This window comes from Ambystoma mexicanum, chromosome 7p (assembly GCF_040938575.1).
Source record: "Ambystoma mexicanum isolate Mex_15411 chromosome 7p, UKY_AmexF1_1, whole genome shotgun sequence".
NCBI lineage: Eukaryota > Metazoa > Chordata > Amphibia > Caudata > Ambystomatidae > Ambystoma > Ambystoma mexicanum.
In genome coordinates this window covers 150,463,805-150,488,615 of record NC_090939.1, presented here as the reverse complement: position 1 = coordinate 150,488,615, position 24,811 = coordinate 150,463,805, and the positions used below count along the sequence as shown (strand labels likewise).

Genomic DNA, 24,811 nt, shown 5'->3' with positions numbered 1-24,811 from the left:
GATAGGATTGAGGGCAGGATGTGGAGGAAGATCCTCAGCGTTTCGAACGCAGTTCCCGTGGCAGCCATCAGGTTTGAACTTGGGGCCATTTCATTAAGGGCCCGGGTAGAGTGGCGGTTACTGATGCTCTTCTCAAATCTTGTAGCACTGATTGTGGATTCGTTGTATCAGACTCTCGGTGCGGCTTTAAATTGTAGAAGTGAGCTTCATGGTAACTACCACTACTTGGCCATATTTAGGAAGAAATGCCATGCTCTTTCGGTAAGAATTGGTTCTGATTTGGTGACTCTTATTAATAACCCCCTGAAGACAAAAAAGGCCCTGTTTGATACTGATTGGGCATCGACTATTGATGTATTCCACTCCTATGCACCAATGATGCATCTGACCCACGGGCATAAACGCAGAGAATCTCTCTCTAATATTCTTTTCCAATTCCCTAATCGCTGTTATAGGGGACTGTTACTTAGGTTGCGCTGGAATTTGCTCCTGACCAATGAGATTTTGCTCAGGAGAGGGCTAATCATGGAGGCCGAGAGTCGGTGTAGATTCTGCAAATCTAATTTGGAAACAATAAAGCACTTGGTCCTCGATTGTGAAGCATTAATGGATTGTAGGTCCTCATTAATGAGGTTTTTTTGTAAAATATCGAGCAGGCTGCTGTGAGGATACTATTTGGAAACGTTGCCTTAATATCCAGAATGTACACGAAGGCCTAGCTTTATCCGGCTTTATAAGAAGTCTTCATTTGTTGTAAGGTCTGATGATCATAGGTACATCAAAGTTATTACTGTGAATGATCATTTGGTAAGCAGGGAAGACCCCGGACTTAGGAAAGAAGATGGGCTCTATTTTTATTTTTATTTTTTTAAGTGTATGCTATTGAAGGAAACTTTTTTTATTGATGAAACCTGTTAATAAGGAAACTTTGTTTATGATTTTATGTCTGTAGATGTATTGCCTATTTATGTAGATGTATTTGGACTGTATTTATGTCTGTACTTATGTTTGATGTGGTATGTTGTGCTGATTCCTAATGAGAATTGTAAAGGTTTAATTGAAATCAAATGCAATAAAAAAATGTTTTGTTTTTTAAAAAAAGCAAAAAGATCTACGGTTCTGACAGTTCAATTTGGAGATGATCCCGGAGCTGGCGGGCTGCCTGGTCTGAATGAGGACATGAAATGTGGGCGCTCTGCTGTACAACGCAGTGTGCAAGCTTTTTTAGTGTGTTTCCTTGCCATGATGTGACTCTCTGTCGCAGAGTATCGTGTCTAAATCGCAGTATATGGGGAATGTCAGATTTGCATTGTGAGCCCTGGGCCAAGTCTATTTTAGAAAACGGATTCGTTTGATGCCTCGTATTTGCTAATAGCTCTTGAGTGCTTGGAGATGCCCTGCTGGCTGTGCCACTGTATTTCAGTGGGTGGTGAAGGAAAAATGAAAGAACGTCAAGTATAAGAATAGAAGTCTGCCACCTAAATGTTATGGTCTGCTGTTGGGATTCGTACTGTGCACAGCCTCCATTTCCCATGGTCTCCAGGGCCTATATTCCGTTCTTATCATCATTAGGAGGTTTATCAAAAGTGACAAATCATTACAAGAAAAAGTAGACCAATCTGAGCACCCTCTGCTTAGTTTCCAGTGCCTTAATGTGGACAGGACTAAAAAAGACTCGGTCTGTGGCGCAGGCACTTCCATATTCACGTCCAGGCCATTATGTGGGTGGTAAAAGCCCTCGGAATTCCTGCATAGTGATCTGGGTGGAAATCTTTAGTTGATGGTGATCTGATATCAAATTGTTATAGTACTTGGAGCAAAGGGATGGTGCTGGGCAGTCTGGCCGGAAAGAAGACATAGTTCCTTTAAAGAAAACAAAACCGATCTATATGCAACCTTAATGCCCTGGGTTCAAAACGCTGCATGGCTGACTCAGCCCTGAGTCGATACATTGAGTACCATCATACTGTGTTATAATAACACCTGTTAAGACGGCACCTGTCTGTGCAATCCAGCATGAAGTGCTTTATGAAGACAGAATATTATTGCTAGTGGCGTGGACGTGTCACTTTCAGAAAAAAGTTATAGATTCTCTGGTATGCAATTTGGGCTGTAACCTAAGAGGTGTGATTCAAAAAGGTACCACAAGAGTCATGGTTTCTTGCAGTGAACTGACCTTCCTGACCCTGGGGACAAGTGGCATCCCGAGTCTTTTTTCCCCTTTCAGACCCACATGACCTATGTCGTAGCAATATGGCTGCTTGAAGCATTCAGCTCAACTGGCCATGCTGAATGTTTGTTTCAAATAGCATTGACAAAAAAAGCGCAAAATCAAGGCATGGTGACCTTGTTTTCTCCAGTGCTGGAGCAAACCGGAGGGACGAGGCGGAGACCACCATCAATAACCAACATCTGACACAGATCTCATGGAGAAATGTACCCGTGCGGTGGAATACAAAGTATCAGCAAGCACGCATGGAGTGGCATGTACAAACAAGAACCACTACAGCCAGAATGCGGTGGAATACAAAGTATCAGCAAGCACGCATGGAGTGACATGTACAAACAAGAACCACTACAGCCAGAATGCGGTGGAATACAAAGTATCAGCAAGCACGCATGGAGTGACATGTACAAACAAGAACCACTACAGCCAGAATGCGGTGGAATACAAAGTATCAGCAAGCACGCATGGAGTGACATGTACAAACAAGAACCACTACAGCCAGAACCAGCATTTCCAGTTGATGCGCTCTGATCTCCGAGGGAGAGTCCTAATCACAACAAGCGAGATCACAATTCGCAAACGGGCTAAGAGATGGAAAGAGAGCAGAGGGAGATCACGAAATGGAGTGTAATGAGGCGATGCCTGTTGACTGGGAAAGATGGAAGCCCATAGCAGCCAAACATAGGATGAATTATTTGTGGACATCACTTTTCATGCTTGGACACTTAGTATGGAGGCAAAAAGATCTGTGGCATGAGACATCAAACAGAAGAGAACCATTTTGGGATGATCCAAGGATTAATGCTAATTTTCGAGAAAGAGAAACACTATGCAACTTTACTTGAACCGTAAATAACTAATTTGGGAGAAAACCTACTCCGACCAAGTGTTGCAACTTGGTAAGTTGTGACTGGCTCATGCGCTGAGGTTTCTAATTTGGGAATAGGAGGGTCCCACGAGGTAACGGTTGGGGGGATTTCATGAGGAAGATGGCGGACGGCAAAGACTTGAGTCTGAGCTTGATGTCACTCCGCTGTTGCTACACCAAGGTCCGAATGCCCCTGGCACAGACACAATCTGCCTCTCTCCGGTCAAGCCTTGGGGCCGTCAGACCAATATGGTATAAAAAACTATTTACATAAGATAACATAATAGGATATTGAGGCTAAATTTCGAGGGAGGACTGAAGAACCTAGATAAGAGACCACTGCATGCTGGGAGATTGGGCCTATTTTCCCTATACAAACCTAGGAAAGGACATGGTAAGACACTACTGCTTGTATAAACATTTACTAGCTGCCAGAGTGGACAGACGAAAGCACATGATAAGAAACTGTGGCCTACTGGGGCATTGGTATAAGTTCTCAGACCGAAATGCACCTTGAGACACGTCTACTTGTTGGAACAAGTTGCCAGAAAGGAATCACCTGGTGAGAAACTGCTGCATAGTGGGACACTGAGTTTAGGATCCAAAAGCAAACCGAGATACACAACACCACTGCGCACCCTGACACTCGATCAGAGTTCTCAGAATGAACTGAAGTAAATGCATGCCAAGAAACCAAAGCACACTGGGGCTCTGTACCTAAATTCACAGAACAAATAAAAATAACATTTGTGCAGAAAACCTGCTTTTGTGGATAGTGAATGACACAATGTTCTCCAGCATGGGGTCTGGCATGGATTCACATGCTCATGAATATTCCCCGTTTTCAGGCTGGGAATCGTCAGTAAAGAAAAAATCAGTTTCAGTTTTGTTTCTGAACTGTCTTTCTACTGGTAAGCAATCACTACTCTCTGGGTCATACTGCCCCCAGCCAATGACTGCCCTCAACCTAAGCCCCTCCTCTGGCAGCCATCTTCAGGTTTTTACCACACGTTCAAGTTTTGGGAGTCCTTGTGCTATAGCTCTCGAGCTTTTACTGTGTTTTGCGATTTTTCAAAGAGTTTAATCTCATTTTTTCGGTCAATCGAGCCTCAAGCTCCACCGTTTCAACGGGGACCTGTTTCGGAATTTCCTACGCCCCTCAAATCGAGTTACGATTCTTGGAGGATTCCAGAAGACATTGAGGCCTACCCGCATGGCCCAGAACAAAGGAAGCTCGACGTCGGATCCAAGCTGTTCAGGGAACTGCCCTGGATGCGGATTGCAGAATGTGTTCAAGGAGGACGAGCATTCTAGATGTCTCTACTGCCTTCACAAAGACAAAACGCACGTGGAAAAGGACTGTGCATTTTTCAAGAACATGTCGGAATGGACCATGAGGGATCGGCAGAAGAAGAAGAGGTTCGAGCGGTCTTCTAAGTCCTTTGAGGGCACTCCGGCGACGGGGGCCCAACAGAAGGCTAAGCACCGCGAGTCCGCGGGCACCGGGAGCGCCGAACGGTCAGGCTCCTCGGCTGCCAGGCAGGGCGCACTTTCACCGATGCCATCAACCATGAGCCAACGCTCTGGCTCGGGGAAGAGAAAGTCAGAGAACCCGGGTAAGCTTCTGGAGAAGCCCCGGTCCATCTCGACGAAAGCAGCCGAGGGGGAGCGAGGCGGTGACCCTCTCCCCAAGGTGAAGGCCTCAAGCGCGCCAAAAATCGTTAAGGCCTTGATTCACCCAGCTACGTCCTCTATCGAGGGAGTCCTGGTGGCCCTAGCGAAGCCTGTGGAGGCTCCCCCAGTGGAGGCGACCTCGGGGCCCAGAGTTTCCCTGCCACCGCGGAGGTAATCCTCTTTTCAGACCATCGATAAGACCCCCGTGAGAACCCCGATGGAAAAAGGGGAGGAGGCCGGTGGCCATCACGGACACGGATACAGCCTCTGAAGAGGAGCTCGCTGGAGTCGTCAAGATCATCAAAAACGAGTTCGAGGAGGTCCAGTCCCACGGGAGGGATCCCGACAAGCGGACGAAGAGAGCGACGGCGGTGCCGACGAGATTCCCGTGGAGGCGGAGGATTCCACTCCCCAACCGTCACGCCCATCGCAGCTGATACCCGAGCCACGGGACAACTCGGGAGCCTTCTTAATGGCGATCCAGGCCTTATGTACGGAGATAAGGACGAGGTTGCCCTTACCCCCAACGGACGATCCAGCGGAGCCTGGCCCGTCGGGGAGCCCTCCAAGAAAGCGGAGGAGAGTTCATCCCCCCTGCCCCTCCAGCCTTCGCGGCCCTCACAGCCTCCATCTCCTTCCCCTGATCCTAGGGAGGACACTGGTACAGAGACTGCCACAAGGGGGACGGATGACGAAATTGGCTCCTTTCACGCAATGATTGCCAGGGAATCCAAGCTATTTGAGCTCTGCCCCGAAGAACAGAAGAAGGAAGGTTTCCTCTATCAACGGCGTGAGGCCAAAAGGAAGACTGTCCTCTCGGTCCGATAACTTGACAACTTCTGGGACGAGGGGCTGTTGCTCTTGAAGAACCCGTCCACGACCACTGCCAAGAGAAGAAGTACCGGGTCCCGGATTCTGCCTCTCCGTGCCTTAGGGCGCAGCCGACCCCGGATTCAGTTGTCTCGGCGGTGGCCAAGAAGAAGGCGGTGGGGCGAAGGCTTCGACTTCAACCTCCCCCCCGAATGGCGAGGGGAAGAAACTGAACGCCATGGGGCGAGGGGTCATCTCGTCGGCGGCGACGACAATAAAAGCGGCCAACGCCCTAGCGATAGCGGCCTGTTACGACAGATAGCTTTGGTTTAAGATAGCTCCTCTGCTGGACTTCTTCCCGGACGACAAGAGGGCAGAGGCCCTGGAGATCTTGCAGGAAGGCGAGGTGGTGTTGAGCCACCCCATAACGGTGGCCACGGACATTGCGGACACCGTCAGTTGGTCAACAGTGTTTGTCTTCGACGGCGTGGTTGGCTCAAGGTGACCGATTTCCACCAGGATGTGCAAACCAGAGTTTTGGACATGCCCTTCGATGGGAATAACCTGTTTGGCAAGGCTGTGGACGAATCACTGCAGGCCATCAAGGCCGACACGGAGACGGCCCGGGCCTTGGGGATTCTGCAGCAATGACGGCCGCCCTTCCGGAACTCTGGAGGCAAGCAAGGTGTCTCCAAAGGATTCGGTGGTGGCCCCTCGACGTACCGCCAGGCGGCCCGCACCTCGTCGCAGGAGGCCTACAGAGGACGCGGCAAGTCAGGAGGAGCTCATCGTCGTCACCAAGGAGGCCAAGGCGGCAAGGCCGCTGCCAAGCAGGACTGAACCGGCCGTAGCATCGGGCTCCCACCTGAGCACCCGGGTGGAAGGCCGGCTGGCGAAGTGTGTGGGAGTCCATCTCCACCGGCCGATGGGTGCTGGATGCCCTGGCCCGCAGGCACACTCGAGTTTTTAAAGAAGTGCCCCCGCATTCCACCCGTGGCCAGGAAGGAAAACCACGTCCCACAACTGCTGCTGGAAGTAAGGGCGATGCTGAAGAAAGGAGCCAGTGAGCTCGTCCCAAAGAGGCTCTGGGGCTCCGGAGTATACTCTCGATACTTCCTCGTAAGAAAGAAGACCGGCGGTTGGCGACCCATCCTGGACCTTCTTCGTTTAAACAAGTACATCAAGGTTGGCGACCCATCCTGGACCTTCATCGTTTAAACAAGTACATCGAGGCCCAGAAGTTCCAGATGGTCACCCTCCAGCACGTGCTGGGACAGCTGGAGGAAGGCGACTTCCTATCGTCGCTGGACTTGGAGGATGCCTACTTTCACATCCCCATTCTAAAAGGACACCGAAAGTTTCTGAGATTCATAGTCCAAGGGCGGCACTACCAATTCAAGGCCCTTCCCTTCGGACTGAAGTCGGCGCCCAGGGTATTCACCCAGTGCCTAGCAGCAGAGGCGGCGCGGGTGCGCCTGCAGGGGATCCATGTCTACCCCTACCTGGATGATTGGCTCATCCGAGCAAAGACAAGAGATCTCACCGTCAGGCACACAGCGAAGACCGTCCAGCTGCTCACGGATCTGGGATTCTCCATCAACTTCACCAAATCCCACCTGGTTCCATCGCAGGTTGCACTGTTTCTCGGAGACAAGCTCGACACAGTAGCGCGATTTGTCTCCCCGTCGGAGGAAAGGACGAAGGTCATCAGGGGAAAGGTGCAGCGGCTGTTGACCATGGACGTGGCCCGGGTGAGGTCCATCAAGTCCCTTCTCGTCATGATGTCCTCGTGAATCTTTCTAGTGCACCTGTGCAGACTGCGGATGCGACAACTGCAAGAGTTCCTTGACGCCCCTTGGATGCAAGCGGCGGGCAGCTTCGAAGACAGGATCTCGCTCAACGAGACCTTCCGCCAAGCGATCCGGTGGTGGGGCACCCACGCGCATCTGGCAGTGGGTATGGACTTTCAGACCCCAGCACATAAGGAGACGGTGATGATGGACGCCTCCCTGGAGGGATGGGGAACGCACACCGGAGATCTCCACGCAAGAGGCCTTTGGCTCCCGAAGGAGAGGTCGCTCCATATAAACATACTGGAGCTCCGGGCCGTGTTCTGGGCCCTCAGGTCATTCCTTCCGTCCCTCAAGGGCAAGGTGGTGAGGATCTTCACTGACAACACCACCACAATGTTCTACATCCGGAAGTAGGGAGGTACCAGATCCCCAGCCCTATCCAAGGAGGCGCAGGACCTGTGGCACTGGGCCGTTGCCCAAGGGATGTTTCTGGTACCCTTCCACCTGGCAGGAATAAAGAACACCATCGCCAACTCACTCAGCAGGGAGCTGCGCTCGTGCCATGAGTGGGAACTATGACAGGATCAAGTGGATCTGCTGTTCCAACGATGGGGCAATCCCCAGATCGATCTATTCGCAACGGCGACAAACACCAAGTGTCGGAGGTTCGCCAGCAGGTTTCCCCAGCCGGGGAGCATGGGCGATGCCTTCTCATTCCCCTGGGATGACCTGTTCCTGTATGCATTCCCACCATTGCCACTGCTGCTGCGACTCATCAACCAACTCAGATGGTCCCGGTGCAGGATGATCCTCATCGCACCAGCGTGGCCGAGACAGATCTGGTTCCCGGACATCCTGGACATGTCAGCGTCCCTCCCAGTCAAACTGCCGACGGACGCGGATCTCCTCGCCAGAGCAGGAGGCGCCATCCTCCACCACGACCCGGGGTCGCTGAACTTGCAGGCCTGGCTCCTGCAGCACTAGAGTTTGGAGGGTACGATTTCCTGGCGGACTGCAAGGATGTGCTTGCAAAGGCCTGGGAGTCCTCGACTCTCAAGTGCTATGGACATAAGTGTAAGAGGTTCTCTGTCTGGTGCTGTGCATAGAAGATTAACCTTCTGCGGATTACGGCCCCCCAGGTGCTACCATACCTACTGTTGCTGGCCAAGGCAGGGCTAGCCCACGCCTCCATCAAGATACATCTAGCGGCGATCTCCCGCTACACCAGAACTCCAGGACGATCATCTCTGTGGTCCCATCATCTGGTGAAGGAGTTTATGAAAGGATTGTTCCGATCATTCCTGCCGGGGAAGGCTTCAGCCCCAGCGTGGGAGCTCAACGTGGTGCTGAGCAGGCTCATGGGGCCGCCATTCGAGCCTCTGCATTTGGCACTGTTGAAATTCCTCTCGTGGAAGACTGAGTTTCTTGTGGCCATCACCTCCGCACGACGAGTGGGAGAGATCCAGGCCCTCTCCTGTAAACCTCCATATCTGACTTTCCACGAGACGAGGGTGGTGCTGAGGACGCACCCCTCATTCATGCCCTAGGTGCCGTCAGACTTCCATCTCAACGAGCCCTTGGTGTTACCTGTTTTCTTCCCGTCGCCTTTGTCGCCGGCCGAGAGGACTTTGTACTCGCTGGATGTAGCCAGAGCGTTGAAGTTCTACGTGGACTGCATGAAGAGTTTTCGGAAGACATCACAGCCGTTTGTGAACTTTGGACCTGTGAACCAAGGGAAGGCCCTCTCGAAGGCTTCCATTTCCAGATGGCTCTCCGGCTGCATCATGCACTGTCACCGGTTGGCAAACCAACCGTTGCCCGGCCGTCCGAGAGCCCATTCGACCAGAGCGATCGCTGCTACCATGGCGTTCCTATCTGGTGTGCCCCTGCTGGACATCTGCAGAGCTGCTACGTGGAGGTGGATGCACACCGTCACGAGATTCTACTGCGTCGACCGGGATTCCAGGGAGGAGTCAAGAGTCGGCCAGGCAGTGCTGCGTAACCTGTTCGCCTGAAGGTGGGCCTGGTGAGGAGGTAAGAGATGCTTAATGTTGAGTTTATGTAATGCTTAATGTTGAGCCTTTGCCACCTCCCGTGGTTGTGCATGTGTGTACTGCTATGTATTCATGAGCATGTGAATCCATGGCAGACCCCATGCTGGAGAAGGAAGAAGTTACTTACCTGTAACTGTTGTTCTCCTGCATGGGTCTGGCATGGATTCACATGCAAACCCTCCCTCCTGCCCCTCTGCGGCTCTTCACTTCGTCCTACTGCCACTTTACGTGCTACCAAATCTGAAGATGGCTGCCAGAGGAGGGGCTTAGGTAGAGGGCAGTCATTTGCTGGGGGCAGTATGACCCAGAGACCAGTGATTGGTTAATAGTAGAAAGACAGTTCAGAAACGAAACTGAAACTGATTTTTTCTTTACAGAGGATTCCCAGCCTGACGACGGGGAGTATTCATGAGCATGTGAATCCATGCCAGACCCATGCTTGAGAACAACAGTTACAGGTACATAACTTGTTCCTTCTGTAATGTTATGCAAAGCGGTCTTATGTAGAAAGGAAGGTAAGGTGTGTTAGTCAGATAGCAGGAAGGCAGATGTAGAAATCATTAGTGTTGATTGATGCAGGTCGGAAGTACCCATTACCTGTGTGCCTGTATGAAAATCTCTGATTGTGGTTGGTACATATGGGCAGCCCACGGATTGTGGAGTGCAAAAACGTACAGCATGGTTGTTGATAGAGGATGGATAGGGTCTCAATCTGCTAAGAACACTACACCTGGTGGTCACCTGAAGGAGTGTGGAAGGGTGAAAGATTTTAGTAGTGAGGAGTTAGTTGAGGGATGAGATGGTTTGTGGGCCGCAGTGGGGGTGTTGTTGCTTCCTGGCTCTTGGTTGAAGATTCCCTGTGATTAAGGTGAGGACCAGTGTCACGTGGCAGAGGATCCATGGATCAAATTGGTTTCCCACAGATGGTAGTTTAAAACATGCTTGTCATAAATTAGCTCCAGTTTCAGGTGCGCAATTTGAAGTTGGCTACTGTTATTTTTCATTCCTGTCAAAGTGGCTGGACGAAAAGCCATGTCTTCTTTCCCAAAGTCAGGTGGTCCACTTCCAGGCGGAGAGGTTTGTACTGGGATACTGAGTCTAAGCTACCAGGGAGAAACAAACGAATTACTGGTGGCAAAACTACTGCTGAGTGGGATAGCAAGGGTAAACTCACAGAGCAGACTGAGTGCAAATGTGGCAGAAAACGGTTTTCTGATGGAATATTGTATCCCGCTTCCCCACCGTGAACTGGAAAATGCCTGGACTGAACACCTCGTGCAGGTCGGCAGAGTGAGCCCAAAATCCCATCACAAACTGAAAAGGACCATCAGCAGCAGAAAAACCATTAGCTGGGAAAGTGAACCTAACTCCTAGAACACATTCAGAAAGCCAAAGCAGGCCACCTTTTATTTTTCAAAAATTAAGTTTTGATCTAGCTTTATCCATGTAATCAGTCTTTCCTTCTGGCCACGAATGTCACATTTAGCTAAACTGACACACATGAGACGTTCGGATGCGCCACTTATCAACAGATTGGACACTATCATTTTGATGTATGCAGGAGGGATGAGTAACCTTACCCCTAGTAGGCTGCTAGAGAGTTAGAGCTGGTGGAGCCAACTTCCCCTATCTCACAATCCAGCATTGGAATGCCCTCCCTCCAACACTTAGAGGAGAAGTCTCACACACTGCCTTCCCCAAAGCAGTCAATACCCTACTCTTCACATAATTTCACCCTCACTCACACAGAGGCTACACTGTCTGACAAATGTTTCACTATTATATGTAACTAACCTGCATTGACTCCAAAAGCATCCCAGACGCCTGCTGTAACTAAGCCTTCGCACGTAACAGCGCCTCGATGCCCTTGGTCTGTTTGCGTGCTAAATAAATCTAAATAAATAAAAATAAAATGGTCTTGCCTGAACTGATTTTTCAGTAATCCTACTTGATTGTTGGCTAGCCAGTCACCGAAATATATTACCCATAGTCCACTCTTCTAGTGATAGTGCCAATTTGGATTAGCAAATAAGTAAAGAATGCAGCTGGTCCATTTTTCCTATACTCTCTTCCAGGTGTCATCCCACCTGCCAGGACTGCTTAAGTGAAGAATGCACTGGACCCGTTTTTTCCTTTGCTGAGGTGACTTCCTTCTCCAGAACACCTCATGGGGAGAGGGAAGGAATGGGAAAGAGGAAAGCGAGTCAGCGACTTTCTGACTTCCCTTGAAGGGCTAAAACGCAAGGCTATTCTTCAAAGAGATCAGCAATGTGTAGAAGTACAGTACTCCTGCCTTTTATGTAACTATACCAGGTATGTGAGAGTAGAATAGGTCATTTATTTCAAATAACGGGCCACACATGTTCAGCGCCACCTGTAACCATGCTTGGAAGTTCACCCCCAGTAAAAAGCCACTGATCAATGCATTGTGGGTGTGCACATTAGCGCATAAGCAGGCGTCTTTGTGGGCACAGTAAGTACAGGGAATGCCATTGTTTCTTCTCTTTTCATTGCGTTGTCTCTACAATAATACATGCCATTAGAGCTTAGAGATGTTAATTCACTTGCTAGTAGTACTATCACATTACTTCTAGTGTTCTGGCTCACAACGGTGTGTAGTGGTTGGCAATAAATGGCTGACCTCATAGGTTTGCATTTTTAACAAATAATCTATAGCAACCAATGTAAATTATGTTAAAGAACAGCCCCCTCCTCGTGCCCCCGCCATGAAACCCTTGAAAACAGTAATTATGAAAACCCACATGAAGGGTGGGGGTATGGGAGGGGGCAAGCCACTCGGGTATCATGAGACGAGTCATGTGGCCGTGGGAAGATTGAAGACTAATCAAGGATCAGTCAAAAACCAAGATGATTGTCCCATGTGATTTTAAATGTTCACGATTAAGTGGAATTTGCTTATAGTCTTTTTGGCCCTTGGTACCAATGAACAAGCTTCTTGTTCTTTAAGCATGTAGGTTATCTGCTTGTGCACGCCAAGTTTAAAAAACAAAGGTTTGTGTAAGCAAAACTCCAGTAAAAAACATTCCACATGTGTTTAAATACAGCTATGTCATGACGCTGTGTGTGTAAGTGAGTGATTTTCATGAGTCATCATGGCTGGTTTCTTGTTATATGCAGCAACCCTATTTCTTTTGCAGTTCCTTTGACTAACCTTTTAGTTGAATGTATCAACTCTGCTTCTTTCATGGGGAGTAATGGGGGCAGAGTTCAGCTGAGTTAATTGCACTGGCTCAGCAATGATCAGTCCTGATAAATCCAGACATAGTTGGACTGAAACTGCGAAACATGGGTTGGGATTCAAAGCCAGTCGAATCCCAACCTTTGACTATCCGCCCACCGAACCCCAACCACCAAATCCCTCTCACTCGTTTCCACTTGCCGAATTCTTTACCCTTAGACCCCCTACCTCCTGGACTCCACTGTGCTCGCTAATGGGGCGTGAACCCACCCTACTCCCTCCTCCACCCCCACCCTCCTACCTCATGGCTAAATGGGGGCGGGGTGCTCCACCCTCCATGCCCCCGCCCTGTGACCCAGCCTGCCTGATGCCCCCTAACACACTCCCCATAGCACCACACCCCAGGCACTCTGACCAACCTAATCTCCCATTCCCTAAACTCCACCTCCCTCCAGCCCCCAACCACACCCATCTCCATACCTGCCCATCTTCGCCTCACCCCAATTCAATTCTTGCTCTGCGCATTGAATACTCTTTCCTTTCAAATTATCGAATGCGTGGGCGGACCCACGCAGGCGCTTCCCCATCCAAAAGGATGATGTGCACCTACCCCACCAATCTTACACATAGCCCTCACATTCTCATAACTCCTCTCACCGCCCCGTCTGCCCCACAAAATCCAGCAGCACACTGCTCCTCTCCCTGCCTCTCACCCGACTCCTCCCAGCAAAGCCTTCCCACTCAGTTCAGCCACTCCCAGCGCAGACAACCGAACCCTCATCAACTCTCTCTCCTCAAAATGCCTCTCACACGCAAGCAAAAAATGTCCCACAGTCTCGGGCACCCCACACACCGCACAGTCCCTCGACTCACGCTTCCCCACTCGAAACAGACTGTCATTCAGCCCCACATGCCCTATCCTCAACCGGTTCAGCGTCACCTCCTCCCTCCTCCTCCATTCCAGTTTCCCTGCATCCACCTTCACAGACACTTTCTCACGAACACCAAACATCCACCTGCCCTTCACCCCACTCACCCACCTCTCCTGCCACTCACCCATGACCCATTTCACCATCACAGCCTTCACCTCATACACACTCAAAGGTATCCTCACATCAAACGCTCCTCTCCTCATACCCACACCCACCGCCAAATCCACCAACTCATTACCCAAAATGCCACTGTGACTGGGGACCCACGCCAACTCCAGATCCATCCCCCCACGCACACACTGATCAATCTTCCTCCTGATGTCCAAAATCACATTCTTCCTATCACCATCCCCTACCACAATCACCTGCAACCCACTCAATGAATCCGAAAACACCACCACCTTCTCAAACCCCAACTCGCACACCCTATCAATCGCCAATGCAATCGCCACCAACTCAGCCGTACAAATCGACACGTCATTCGTCAGTCGTCCCTCTTTATCCCATCCGTGAACACCTTACACCCTTCATTCCCTGCCACATACGCCTGACCCAAAGCCTTGATCTCACCCCGCAAACCCCACTTTTTCGACACCACACTCGCCAACTCCAAACACACCTTTGGAGACCCCATCATCCACATCGGCCATCTCACCAAATCCGTACCCGTCACAGCCAACAACTCGCCCACACCCCACTGCACCCCCTTCTCCCACATGTGAAACCCCAAAGTGCCCCCCTTCCTCCTCCACCAGTCCCTATAATAGTCAAACCTCCAATTATACAGCAAACATTCACGGACCGGATGAGCCACACGCTTTGCACTGCACTTCACCCACCACCTCATATTCAACGCATCCCTCCTCAACCCCAACGGCATCTCCCCCACAAGCATCTGAACCGCATTCACTGGAGAGGACCTCATCACACCCGAACACACCCTCAATGACCTCGCCTGCACCCTATCCAACCGCAGCTTCTGACTCACCGTGAAACCCACTGCCACCTGACATCCAAAATCCATCACAAGTACTGAAACTCTTCCACGCTCTTCACCCTCACACCTTTCAAAACCAAGTCCAACTCCTGCTGCACTCTTCTCCTCGAGAAAACCATACTCACACTTTTATCCACAGACACAGAAAAGCCCCATTTCCCACACCACTCCTCCATTTGCACTATCGCAGCTTGCAGCCGACTCTGCACCAACAACAAACTCCTCTCTCTTACCCATACCACACCATCATCTGCAAAGAAATCCACCTGACACCCGATACCCGCCATAGCCCGAATCAACCCATCCACCATCACATTAAACAACATCGCACTAATCACACTCTCCTGCAGCGTCCCATTCTCCATCTTCCAAACCTCAGACATCACCCCCCTCACTCTCACCTGAAAGGTCCTATCAGCCAAAAACGCCCTAATCCACCGAAACATCCTCCCCTTCACACCCATCTCCAACAGTCTCACCAACAACCCACTCCTCCACACCATATCATACGCCTTCTCCAAATCCAAAAAGAACGCCCCCACCAACTCCCCATCACCCAACACCTCCTCCACACCAGTCACCAACCTCACTAACGGATCTGCCACCGACTGATTCCTCCTGAACCCACTCTGAAAATAACTCAAACACCCATTCGACTCCAAGTAAAACCCCAATCGCTCAACCACTATCCGTTCCATAACCTTACACAGCACAATAGTCAGCGCAATCAGCCTTTACGACTTACACCCCGTAGGGATCTTGCCACCCTTCAAAATCGCCACCACAATCGCTCTCTTCCACAACCTCGGCAAAACTCCACTCTTCCAGATCTCATTGAACAGAGCCAATACCTCCAACTTACATTCCACTGACAACTTTTCCAACAATACATACATGACCCCATCCACCCGTGGACTAGACCACTTCCCCTTCCGAATTGCCCCATCCAACTCCACCATAGAAAACGGAACCTCATACTGCTCTTCCCAAGGCCCAACATCCACCAACAACTCCCGCATCTCCTCCTCAACCACACCCATACCTAGCCTCACCGCCTCCGGGAAATTCCCCGAACTGTGCACTCCCACAAAATACTCCCCCAACAAATTCGCCTTCTCCCCATCCTCACTGACCACCCCCACCCCCTTCAACAACACAGACATACCACCCTGCGGCCTCATTAACCCCGACATCTGCTTAAACTGCTTCCAAACCTCACCCACACCAGAATTACTCCCCAGGGACCCACAATAGCTCCTCCAATATCCACGCTTCCTTTCCCTAATCACCCTCTGCACCACCGCCTTAGCCTTCTTTTATGCCAACAAATCCTCCAACATTCCTGATCTCACAGTCCTGGCCCTAGCCTTCTTACGTGCCGCCACAGCCCGTGAACATTTCACCGACCACCAAGGAACCTCGACCTTCCCACCCTTCCCCTTCACAACCTCTGGAACTGCCGCCACTGACGCCGCTCTCATTCCCTGCACCAGATGCTCATTCCATTCATCCACCCCCCCCATCCCTACCCCGAGGAACAATCAATTCCTGACATAATCCCTTATACAACTCCCAATCAGCCTTCCTAAAATTCAACCGACTCCCAAGCATCGGGGACCTGACCCCTACCTCACCCCTCACAGTCACCAAAATGCCAGAATGATTGCTTCCCATATCCCCATCCTCACGCACCTCCCAATCACATTCACCTGCAATCGCAGCAGACACCCAGGTCAGATCCAAACACAACAACTTCCCAGTCCTCACATCCAACCGTGTGCCCGAACCATCATTCAGCAAAACCAGACACAATTCATCTGCCATGCCCTCCAACAGTTCCCCATTCGCATCCGTCCGATCACTACCCCACAACGTAATGGCACTGTTGAAATCACCACACAAAACTCAAGGTCCCACATGTCCCCTTATCACTCCAGACACCACACCCACCTCCACCACCTCCACCACCTCACACGGATTATAATATTTCAACACCAATACTTCCGATCCCCCTACCCGAATCCCCGCCCCGATAGCTTCCACTGCTCCATCTACCACAATCTCCCTTGCAACCAACCCCTTCCGAACTGCTAGAGCCACACCCCCTCTTTCCCCCTAGCATATCCTTATGAAACAACTCAAAACCCGGATTCACAAACCTCAGATCACCCCTTAACCACGTCTCCTGGATACAAACCACATCAACATTCAATTCCCCACACAACACCACTTTCAACTCCTGCCCATTCCTCAACAAACTCCTCACGTTCCACTGCAAAATCCTCATGCCGACACCCCACTCTGCTTCCGCACTTTAGCAACCATCCTAAACACATCCTGTTCCAACACATCCACAACACTCAAAAACCTCCTCCTCGCTTCCACCACTCCTTTCGTAAGATCCGACACACTGACAGACAAATTCCCCTGGACCAGCTCCAGCACACTCACTATAAAGCACATAAACTCAGTTTTCAGGACAACCACCATTTCTATGCCTTTCACCTAACCCACCACTTTCTTCCTTCCCACAGCCTCATCCACCACCGGCTCTCTCCCACTCACCTCACTCACTACCCGTACCGGTTTCACCTTTGCCACAGCCTCTGCATAAGACAAACCTTCCGCCACCCTCACCTGCACCACCTCTCTCGCCACCCTGTGGCTCTCACACCCCCTAAACGCAGAAGAGTGCCCCCCCACAATTCACACACTTCTCTGTGGTCTCCACCTTGCATTCCTTAATATCGTGATCTCCACCACACCTCACACAGTGCCTCTCATTCCTGCATACTCTCACCACATGTCCAAACTGCTGACACTTATAACACCTCAAAGGCAACGCTACATACATTTTCAAACGGAACCTCTGGTAACCCAACTCCACCACCTCCGGACACTCCGCCCTCGCAAACCTCACTGCCACAGTCAAAGACACCACATCCCCAAGTGCATCTCTCCTCCCCAACCTCCACGCCTCCACCACCCCCACATCCGCCAGCTGCTCCTCCACCTCAGACATATTCACAGACACCGGCACTCCATACAGCACCCCCTTACATGACACACCACTTTGATCAAACAATCGCACCGCATGCCTACCAAGACAACGCACCTCTAGAATCTTAGCCTTACTACCAGCATCCGTCCCCTCCACCAACAACCGGCCCCCAGCCACCACTAGCACCCGAGTAACATCCCCCATGGCCACCTTCACCCATCCAGCAATCACCATCGTATTCTCCCCCAGAAATGTCTTCACACGACTAACAGGCTTCAACACCACCTTCCACACACTGTCACACTGCATCTGCTCCACCCCAGGCACACCGCTCCCTGAGGCTCCCAGCCCCTCCAAAGTGCACTTTTCCTGGGTCCCCGGCCCAGAGTTGCCCCAGTCCAGCCCCCCTCCATCATCCCTCTGTTGAGACCTACTGCGATGCCGCCCCTCACTTCCCTCCTCCCCCCCCTCTACAGATGTAGATTTCACAGTCAGCGTCCTCCCCCTCTTCGCCCCCTCCTCCACCCCCCTTCTTTTCAGCCTTTCCACTCCCCTTTGCCAACCTTACCACCTCCTCCAAGCACACTCACCCCCTGCACCCGCCTAGAGAGTCCGCTCCGCCTCCTCGAGCCCAGCATCCTCCACCCAGACACCGCTCCGCCCTGCCTGAGTCCGCCTCCTCATCTGATGGAATGCTGCTCTCTCCCTCTCACGTCTGCGCACACGAGGCAGGTCCCTCCACCCGCATTGAATACTCGATACAGAAAGCGGACTATGCTTTTGCATCCTGCGTTGCTGTGAGCGGGCCAGTCTGTGGCCCGGGATTCTGCTACACATGTACATCCTCTGCTAGCAAGATTTGTTTGCATATTATGTATAGAAGCGAATAGTTCATCTCTGTTTGTTTGTACTTAACATAAGTAATAAGTAATAGTGTATTTCTATGTTCAAGTTTACTTTGCCATTATTTGGTTACATCAAAAACGATTCCTTCACAACAGCAAAACAATGGTTTTAAATGAATTTAGTTTGGATTGCATCAGGGAAAAGGGTTCTTGCCCCTCCTGGCAAACCAAGAAAATCACAGAAAACAAGCTGGGAATGTTGCTGCATCACCGTGGTAAATCAATTGGTTTGTTGCAATGCCATGAAACAGTGATTTAAGACCTAGCGAGCCCTATAGACACACTGCAGACATGTGAGTTGTTATGGTGGGCATTGCCTGAGCCCCATACACATGGATATCAACATCCACAGTAAATACCCGCCTCACAAATCTATATCAAAATGTTCAATTAATTATACAAGACAATACAAACTCTGAATGGAGACTATTGAATCTGAACATGTAGAATATGTATACATGTGATATACAAAAACGCCCAGGTACCTATGCAAGAAAGACTGACCAAACCAAGTGTTGGCTTTTCAGTAACTATGGGATAGGCATTTTTCAGACAGTGCCATAATGGTGCTACCTGGCCACAAGATGGCAACAGTTGACAAATGAGGTTAGTACCCGGCATATAAGAGGAATTTAGTTTAAGGAGCATATGCATGGACACACATATTGCTTAGAAATCAAGTGTCTGAAGGCACACATGGTTGAGTTATTTTTAACTAAACCAGATTCTGATTTAAGTCATTGCATTTCAGAAAACTGCTTAGAAATTCATTCCATTTGGTATACCCTTGAATGCACAGAACTAGCTCAGAGGGCTAGTGTCTGGGGGATGTTTGGGGCAGGCAGGGTCTGCAATGATGCAGCCGCTCCCTGTTTATTGTCATTTAGGCCTCCATTTTGAGGGTGAAGCCCGAAATAGGAATGATGTAACGTCTATTTGCAAAGGAGGTGTCATCAGGAGGGTGGAGGGCCCCCTACACCAAATTGGGAAATTCCAACCCTGCTGGGTACTCTGTATACTTAAGCAGTGGCCTTACAAGTGAATACAAGTAATAATCACTGATGGGTCCTGTGTTCCTCTTGCTAACCCTGTATTCCAAGCTCTGTTACAAAGTAAACCAGTTTCTTAATCCAAAAAACACCAATTGAATTCCGTACTTACTGTATGTTTACTTTTGTGGCAAAGCAAGCTGTATGAACATGATGCAAATCATGACCTGCAGAGTGTATTAAATATGACTAAGTAAGAATAGTTGATGTTAAAACGCACAAGCGTGTGAGTGTGACCCAGAAGGGATATTAAAGACTGCTCGAGTTAGCCCATGTCCAGTGTAAGATGCTCCGGCAGTCCCTGCTATTTAGGCTCCCATTGCCTTGCATTCTGGTATTTATAGTTACTCGAGGCATTGTCTTTTCGCGCCCCAAGGTAACAAAACATTTGAGCCAATGAAGATTGCAAACCAAACGACCACCAGACGCTGAGCCCCTTTTTTTGGATGTTGCCAGAGTACATATAGTGTTTTTTTTCACTTCGAGTCGACCGGGCTCAGTAATGGCGGCTCCTCTGCTCACAATGGAGTCACTGATGTCAACCGTTGAGGCCTCTTGCCTCAAGTTATTAATATATTCCCTTTTCTCTGTCCTTCTGCACCAAGCCAGGGCCATCCGCAGGAGTGCCCCGACTACACCACGGGCGGGGACAGTAGCTGCTACTTTGACAGCCAGCACACCCACGTGTGGGAGCTTTACTGCCTGAAAGTGGTGGCACACACTCCCACTGGCTCTGCACACTCGGAGGACTTCTGTCTGGATGTGATTGACATCGGTGAGTATCTCTGTAGACCTACAAAAGGGGACTGACTGCGGGGCTAATATTTATGTCAGAATAATGAAGTGGAAAGGACAGTGGTTAATCGGAACATGTGCATTATTGTGTTTTTCCATGACGAGCCTGTTACTGTCTTAGTAGAGCAATCCTCAGCACCGTTTAGGGGTCGCCAGAGGTTGAGAACACGGCCAGTGGTGCGATCTAATAATCCCAAGTAGGTAAAGAGTCTTTCATCGACATTTGGCCTATGTAACTGAAGGCGTGGCCAATAGACCCGCTTGGGTATTCGTGCCGACATGAAAGGGAGTCAAATGTATTTCAAAAGGTGTTTTAAATCCTATATGTCTATAAGTGTGTAAGAATGCGCACAGCCACCCTACATTGAGACCCGGCTTCCTTTCTCAGCCCCTCCTTTTCTTTTCCAAAATTCAACATGCGGCTGTGGCTAGGAACACAGCATTTGGATATTATTGGAGTGACAGATTTCACAATAATGTTGTCCTCACTTCCAAAGTCTGAGGCTATCCGAATGTTAGAGGTTACACATGCTTTATAATGTTAAGAGTGAGTGTTGCGAAACATTAAACAAGCACTACGCCCAGTACTTGGTAATAAAAGCATACCATGGTTTTATCAAAGACATATTTGTGAACTATAAAGGTCTGTGATCATTCTTGCATTTCCAAAATGCTCTGATTTTATGTAAAACCGCCCGAAACCGTCCTTTTTGCTACTTGTCTACTAGCTCTTTTGGGCTTACTGCACAAAAACACTCAGACTCACTTGCAGTGGAAAAGGTTGCTTTACTGTGATAGGCCAAAGCTCACAAATAAACGCTAACCTGGCTCCCTGGCCTTACAGACTAACAAAACTGTTTTTAACAACTTGCCAAACCAATTTAATTATTAAACACTTTCAATTCCCCCAACAATTAAATAATTAAATCAGTTCAACTTCCTCCCTACCTATGCCCTGCTCCCTACCGTCTCCTTACCATCTTCTCAAGCCTTCCTTCCCGCTTTCTCCCATCTTCTCCCCGGGGCCATGCCCCTCCATCTTCAATACCTGTTCCCCCTTTTTGCACCCCCGTGGCAGCCCGTTGGTGCAAACAGCACCAAACCCATCCTTTCCCGTGCTATTCCCCCATTGTGCTTCCCTCCCCCCTCATCTAAAGGGGCCATGCCCCCGGCACCAGATTAACCCTCCCTTGAGGTGTTCTTTCTGCCCCACCTAACCTAACCTTACCTCTATTTCCAATTTTTATTATGTCCTGTACCGCTCACGTCACCCCCTAATTCATAACTATTCCCATATCCGATAGATGCACTCTCTCCTCTTGAAACAAAAATCCTCAAAAAACAGTTTCCCTTGCACCAGCACTTGTTCCCCGTCACAACATCCCCAACTACCTGTTACACTTCTTCCTAGACCTTCCCACTGCCCCTTCATTCACCTTCCCCCTGCAATCCTCCTCAGCGTCAAATTTGTCCAACCACCTTACCCTGAGCCCTATCTCCCGAAACCAGCTAGGTCCCCTATTATTTCCTTTAGCAATGCTACTCCTGCTTCATTTACTAAGACATTCCCCCCTGCATGTACTATTAATACCTAAGGAACCCCATGATGCTCCCTTCCTCCTGCTAACATGGGCAGCAAATAGACCCACATGAGCCCTTTATCCCACTAAAACACTGTTATAACTGCGTCCTCAGTTGTGTCCAAGCAATCCTATTAACTCTGTGCTGCTATCACTCTCTCAAGTCCCCCCAAGCCTGCTCACCTTGTTGTGCGGGAAGTGTGAGGGCCCTACCACAGTCTTCCACATCCTTCCTATAACGGCCAACACCCCCTATTGGTTCTTCTGTTATATCCCCACCATGGCCCTCCCCCTTCCTACCTTAATGTCTGCCCCCCACCCACCTCCTAATCCTGTTCTCCCCGCTCCCTTGGGATCGCCCCGCTAATGCCCCCCCTACCTAGCCCACATTGTCGGTAAACCTTCTTTCATGCCCCAATGCCAAAATGCGCCCCTGCACCTGGGAAATACCCAGCCCTTAGGCAACACTATGTCCACCTAACTTTGATCTATGAACTACCTCCACCTCACCTCTATACCTTGATTAAAACCAGTGTGAAACCCCAACCTTTGCCCCCCACCCTTCCCAGTAAACTGAGGCCCACCTCCAGAACCCCCAACTTTAAGTGGCATACGGTCCTTCCCCCCACCTCCTTGCCCCGCTCCTCGCCCTTTCCCTCTGTCCCCTGCCTGAAAACAATGCGTAATCGGATGCCGACCCGCACACCTGCTGCACTCGTTCTTAAATTTGCACATTGTCCAGTCCATGAACGCAGGCCTACGCCAGATCCAATTTAAGGTATTAAATAAGTTACACTATACACCTGAGAAGGTAGCTAAGTTCACTCGTGATGGCCCGGCCAGTTGTCTGAAATGTGAAAGCGACCATGCCGATTCATTCCATATGTATTGGAATTGTCCACCCATATACGGGTTCTGGGGTGAAGTAGCATCCATCCTTAATGACATCACACAGATCCCGGCAGACCTGATGCGCCTTCTAGTCTGTCTTCGTAGGTCTTGCAGAAGGGCCGTTCTTAAACCCTATCCCGACTCTTCCTCTAGAACAGCGTGGGCCGTACTGTGCCCTCCACCCGAAGTCCTCCTAGCCGGGAAGGCTGTACCGCACCTCTCCCTTTCTTCACTACTCGAAGGGTTGACTGCTCTCTCCTCCTCCCACCTGCACTCTTCTGCAGGTATTTTCCACCCTTATCCCTCCTCACCCCTATCCTCACCCCACGTCTACCCTGCACCCACTTGTAATCTCCTATCACCCGCATCCTCCCCCGTGTCTTTGTCCCCCAAACTCCTCCCTGACCCCTCTCCTACCTCTCCTTCCCGCATGGACGCTCTCCTGAGAATCTCCTTCCTGCTCTTCCTGCCCCCTATCTCCCAAACCTCTCCCGCTACATGCCACCACTGCAACAAGCACCCCATCTGCCGCTGCTCTCCTCTGCAGCCTCCCTCTACTGGCCCCCTTCTCACCCGTAACCTCCCTCGCCGCTCCCGAGAGCTGGGCTTTGGTTTCCCTGCTAATAATCGCCAAGGCCTCCTTCAGCACATTGGCATCCACAATTCCCCTCTTTGCTCCTTGTCCCACCATGTCGCACCCGTAGTACTCCAACTGGATGCAAAAATTGTCCCCCCTTGCTCAACCATCAATAAAACTAGCCCCCGAGCCAACTTCCCACCTGAGGGAAACCTTGCTGTGTGGGGGTGCCAGGCTAGAGTTGACACCCCTAATAATTTCCCTGGAAAAACTCCTTTAATACCCAAAACTGGCTATTACTCACTTATAACCAACTATGAGTTTATCCCCTTTTCCCTTTTGCAAATACACTTCTCCCCACGCGTTCAAACCTGATAAAGGTACCTCTAACGTGGAAGAGGTACAACAAACACCTTTGAAGCATGTTTGCCCCTGTAAGAAACTGCCGCTACCTAACAGCAGAGGAGGAAAAACATTTGTGTCCTTACTGGCTCTGCCCTATCCCCTGGTGGCCTGCGCACGACACTGCACCGGTGTGCGCTTGTCTGCCGATAATGTGCAGCAACGCTCTGCCACCTGCTATTCCCAGCTCGGACGTCCGCCCTCCCTCTACATAACCACCTTCGAACACTAAAAGGAGGCGGAATGGAAAAACTCCCCGCGTGCCCCAAACGGGTGCGGGCTCCCAGCAGGACGGCGCTGCCAGAGAAACCTTGCACCACACGGATGGCCACACACGCTTGAGCAGTGCGCAGCTCCAGCCGGGCATACAAGCGGATCCCGCCCAGATAAGAGGGTGTACTTTAGATAATAAAAAAACGACTATAAAAAACCCAGAGAACACAAATGCATGCCCTCACTACCTACCGCCCACAGACTTCAACCCGTATACTTGCAAGTTCTACCTCCAACTATTGTATGGACCAGGCCCAACGCAGGGAAGGCTCGAGAGCAGGAGACCTGGACAAAAGTTCGTCCTCAACCGTCACCTGCTCCCAAAACTTCCCTGCCCCCTTAAATGCCCCCGACGGTGCGCTATGCGCAGGCCAGTGTGTCCAGCGCCCAAAACAACCCCTTCCCCCTGCGTTTCCCCCAGTTCCCCCCTTTTCAAATTTCAAATGGGTATTTCGAAGGAGTATAATTGGACGAAATGTATATTGCAGGTTTTGATAATGTGGTTTGCTGAGTAAGACAAGCGTAGCATTTTTATTATGCCTGCAATATATACCGGAAGTGATTGTTTTAAATCAACCTTGTACCATTTTTAATAGAGCCAGTTCAATTAATTGCTCTGTGTTAATATCTTATTTTTTCGAGAATACACACCATTTGGTCTCTCAAAATGTCCTTCTTTAATGTAATGGGTCGTGCTCAGATTATGACCAATGAACTGTTTATTACTGTGTGCACCAATGCCTTGTTCAATTGAGAGATGCACAGAGAGTGGGATCAAGAAAGA

At 50.2% G+C, this 24,811-nt stretch overlaps 1 protein-coding gene across 5 annotated transcripts in view; it reads left to right on the top strand.

The window, feature by feature from the left end:
* The window catches only part of LOC138525768 (prolactin receptor-like), a 1,166,304-nt gene that overhangs the window by 693,365 nt on the left and 448,128 nt on the right, over positions 1 to 24,811 (top strand). For 3 of the 5 annotated variants that reach the window (XM_069635962.1, XM_069635963.1, XM_069635964.1), the window contains one exon: positions 20,115 to 20,284. In XM_069635962.1, coding sequence (XP_069492063.1) covers positions 20,115 to 20,284 — 170 coding nt within the window. The remainder of the gene's footprint in view (positions 1 to 20,114; positions 20,285 to 24,811) is intronic. The other 2 variants (XM_069635967.1, XM_069635965.1) reach the window with 1 other exon arrangement.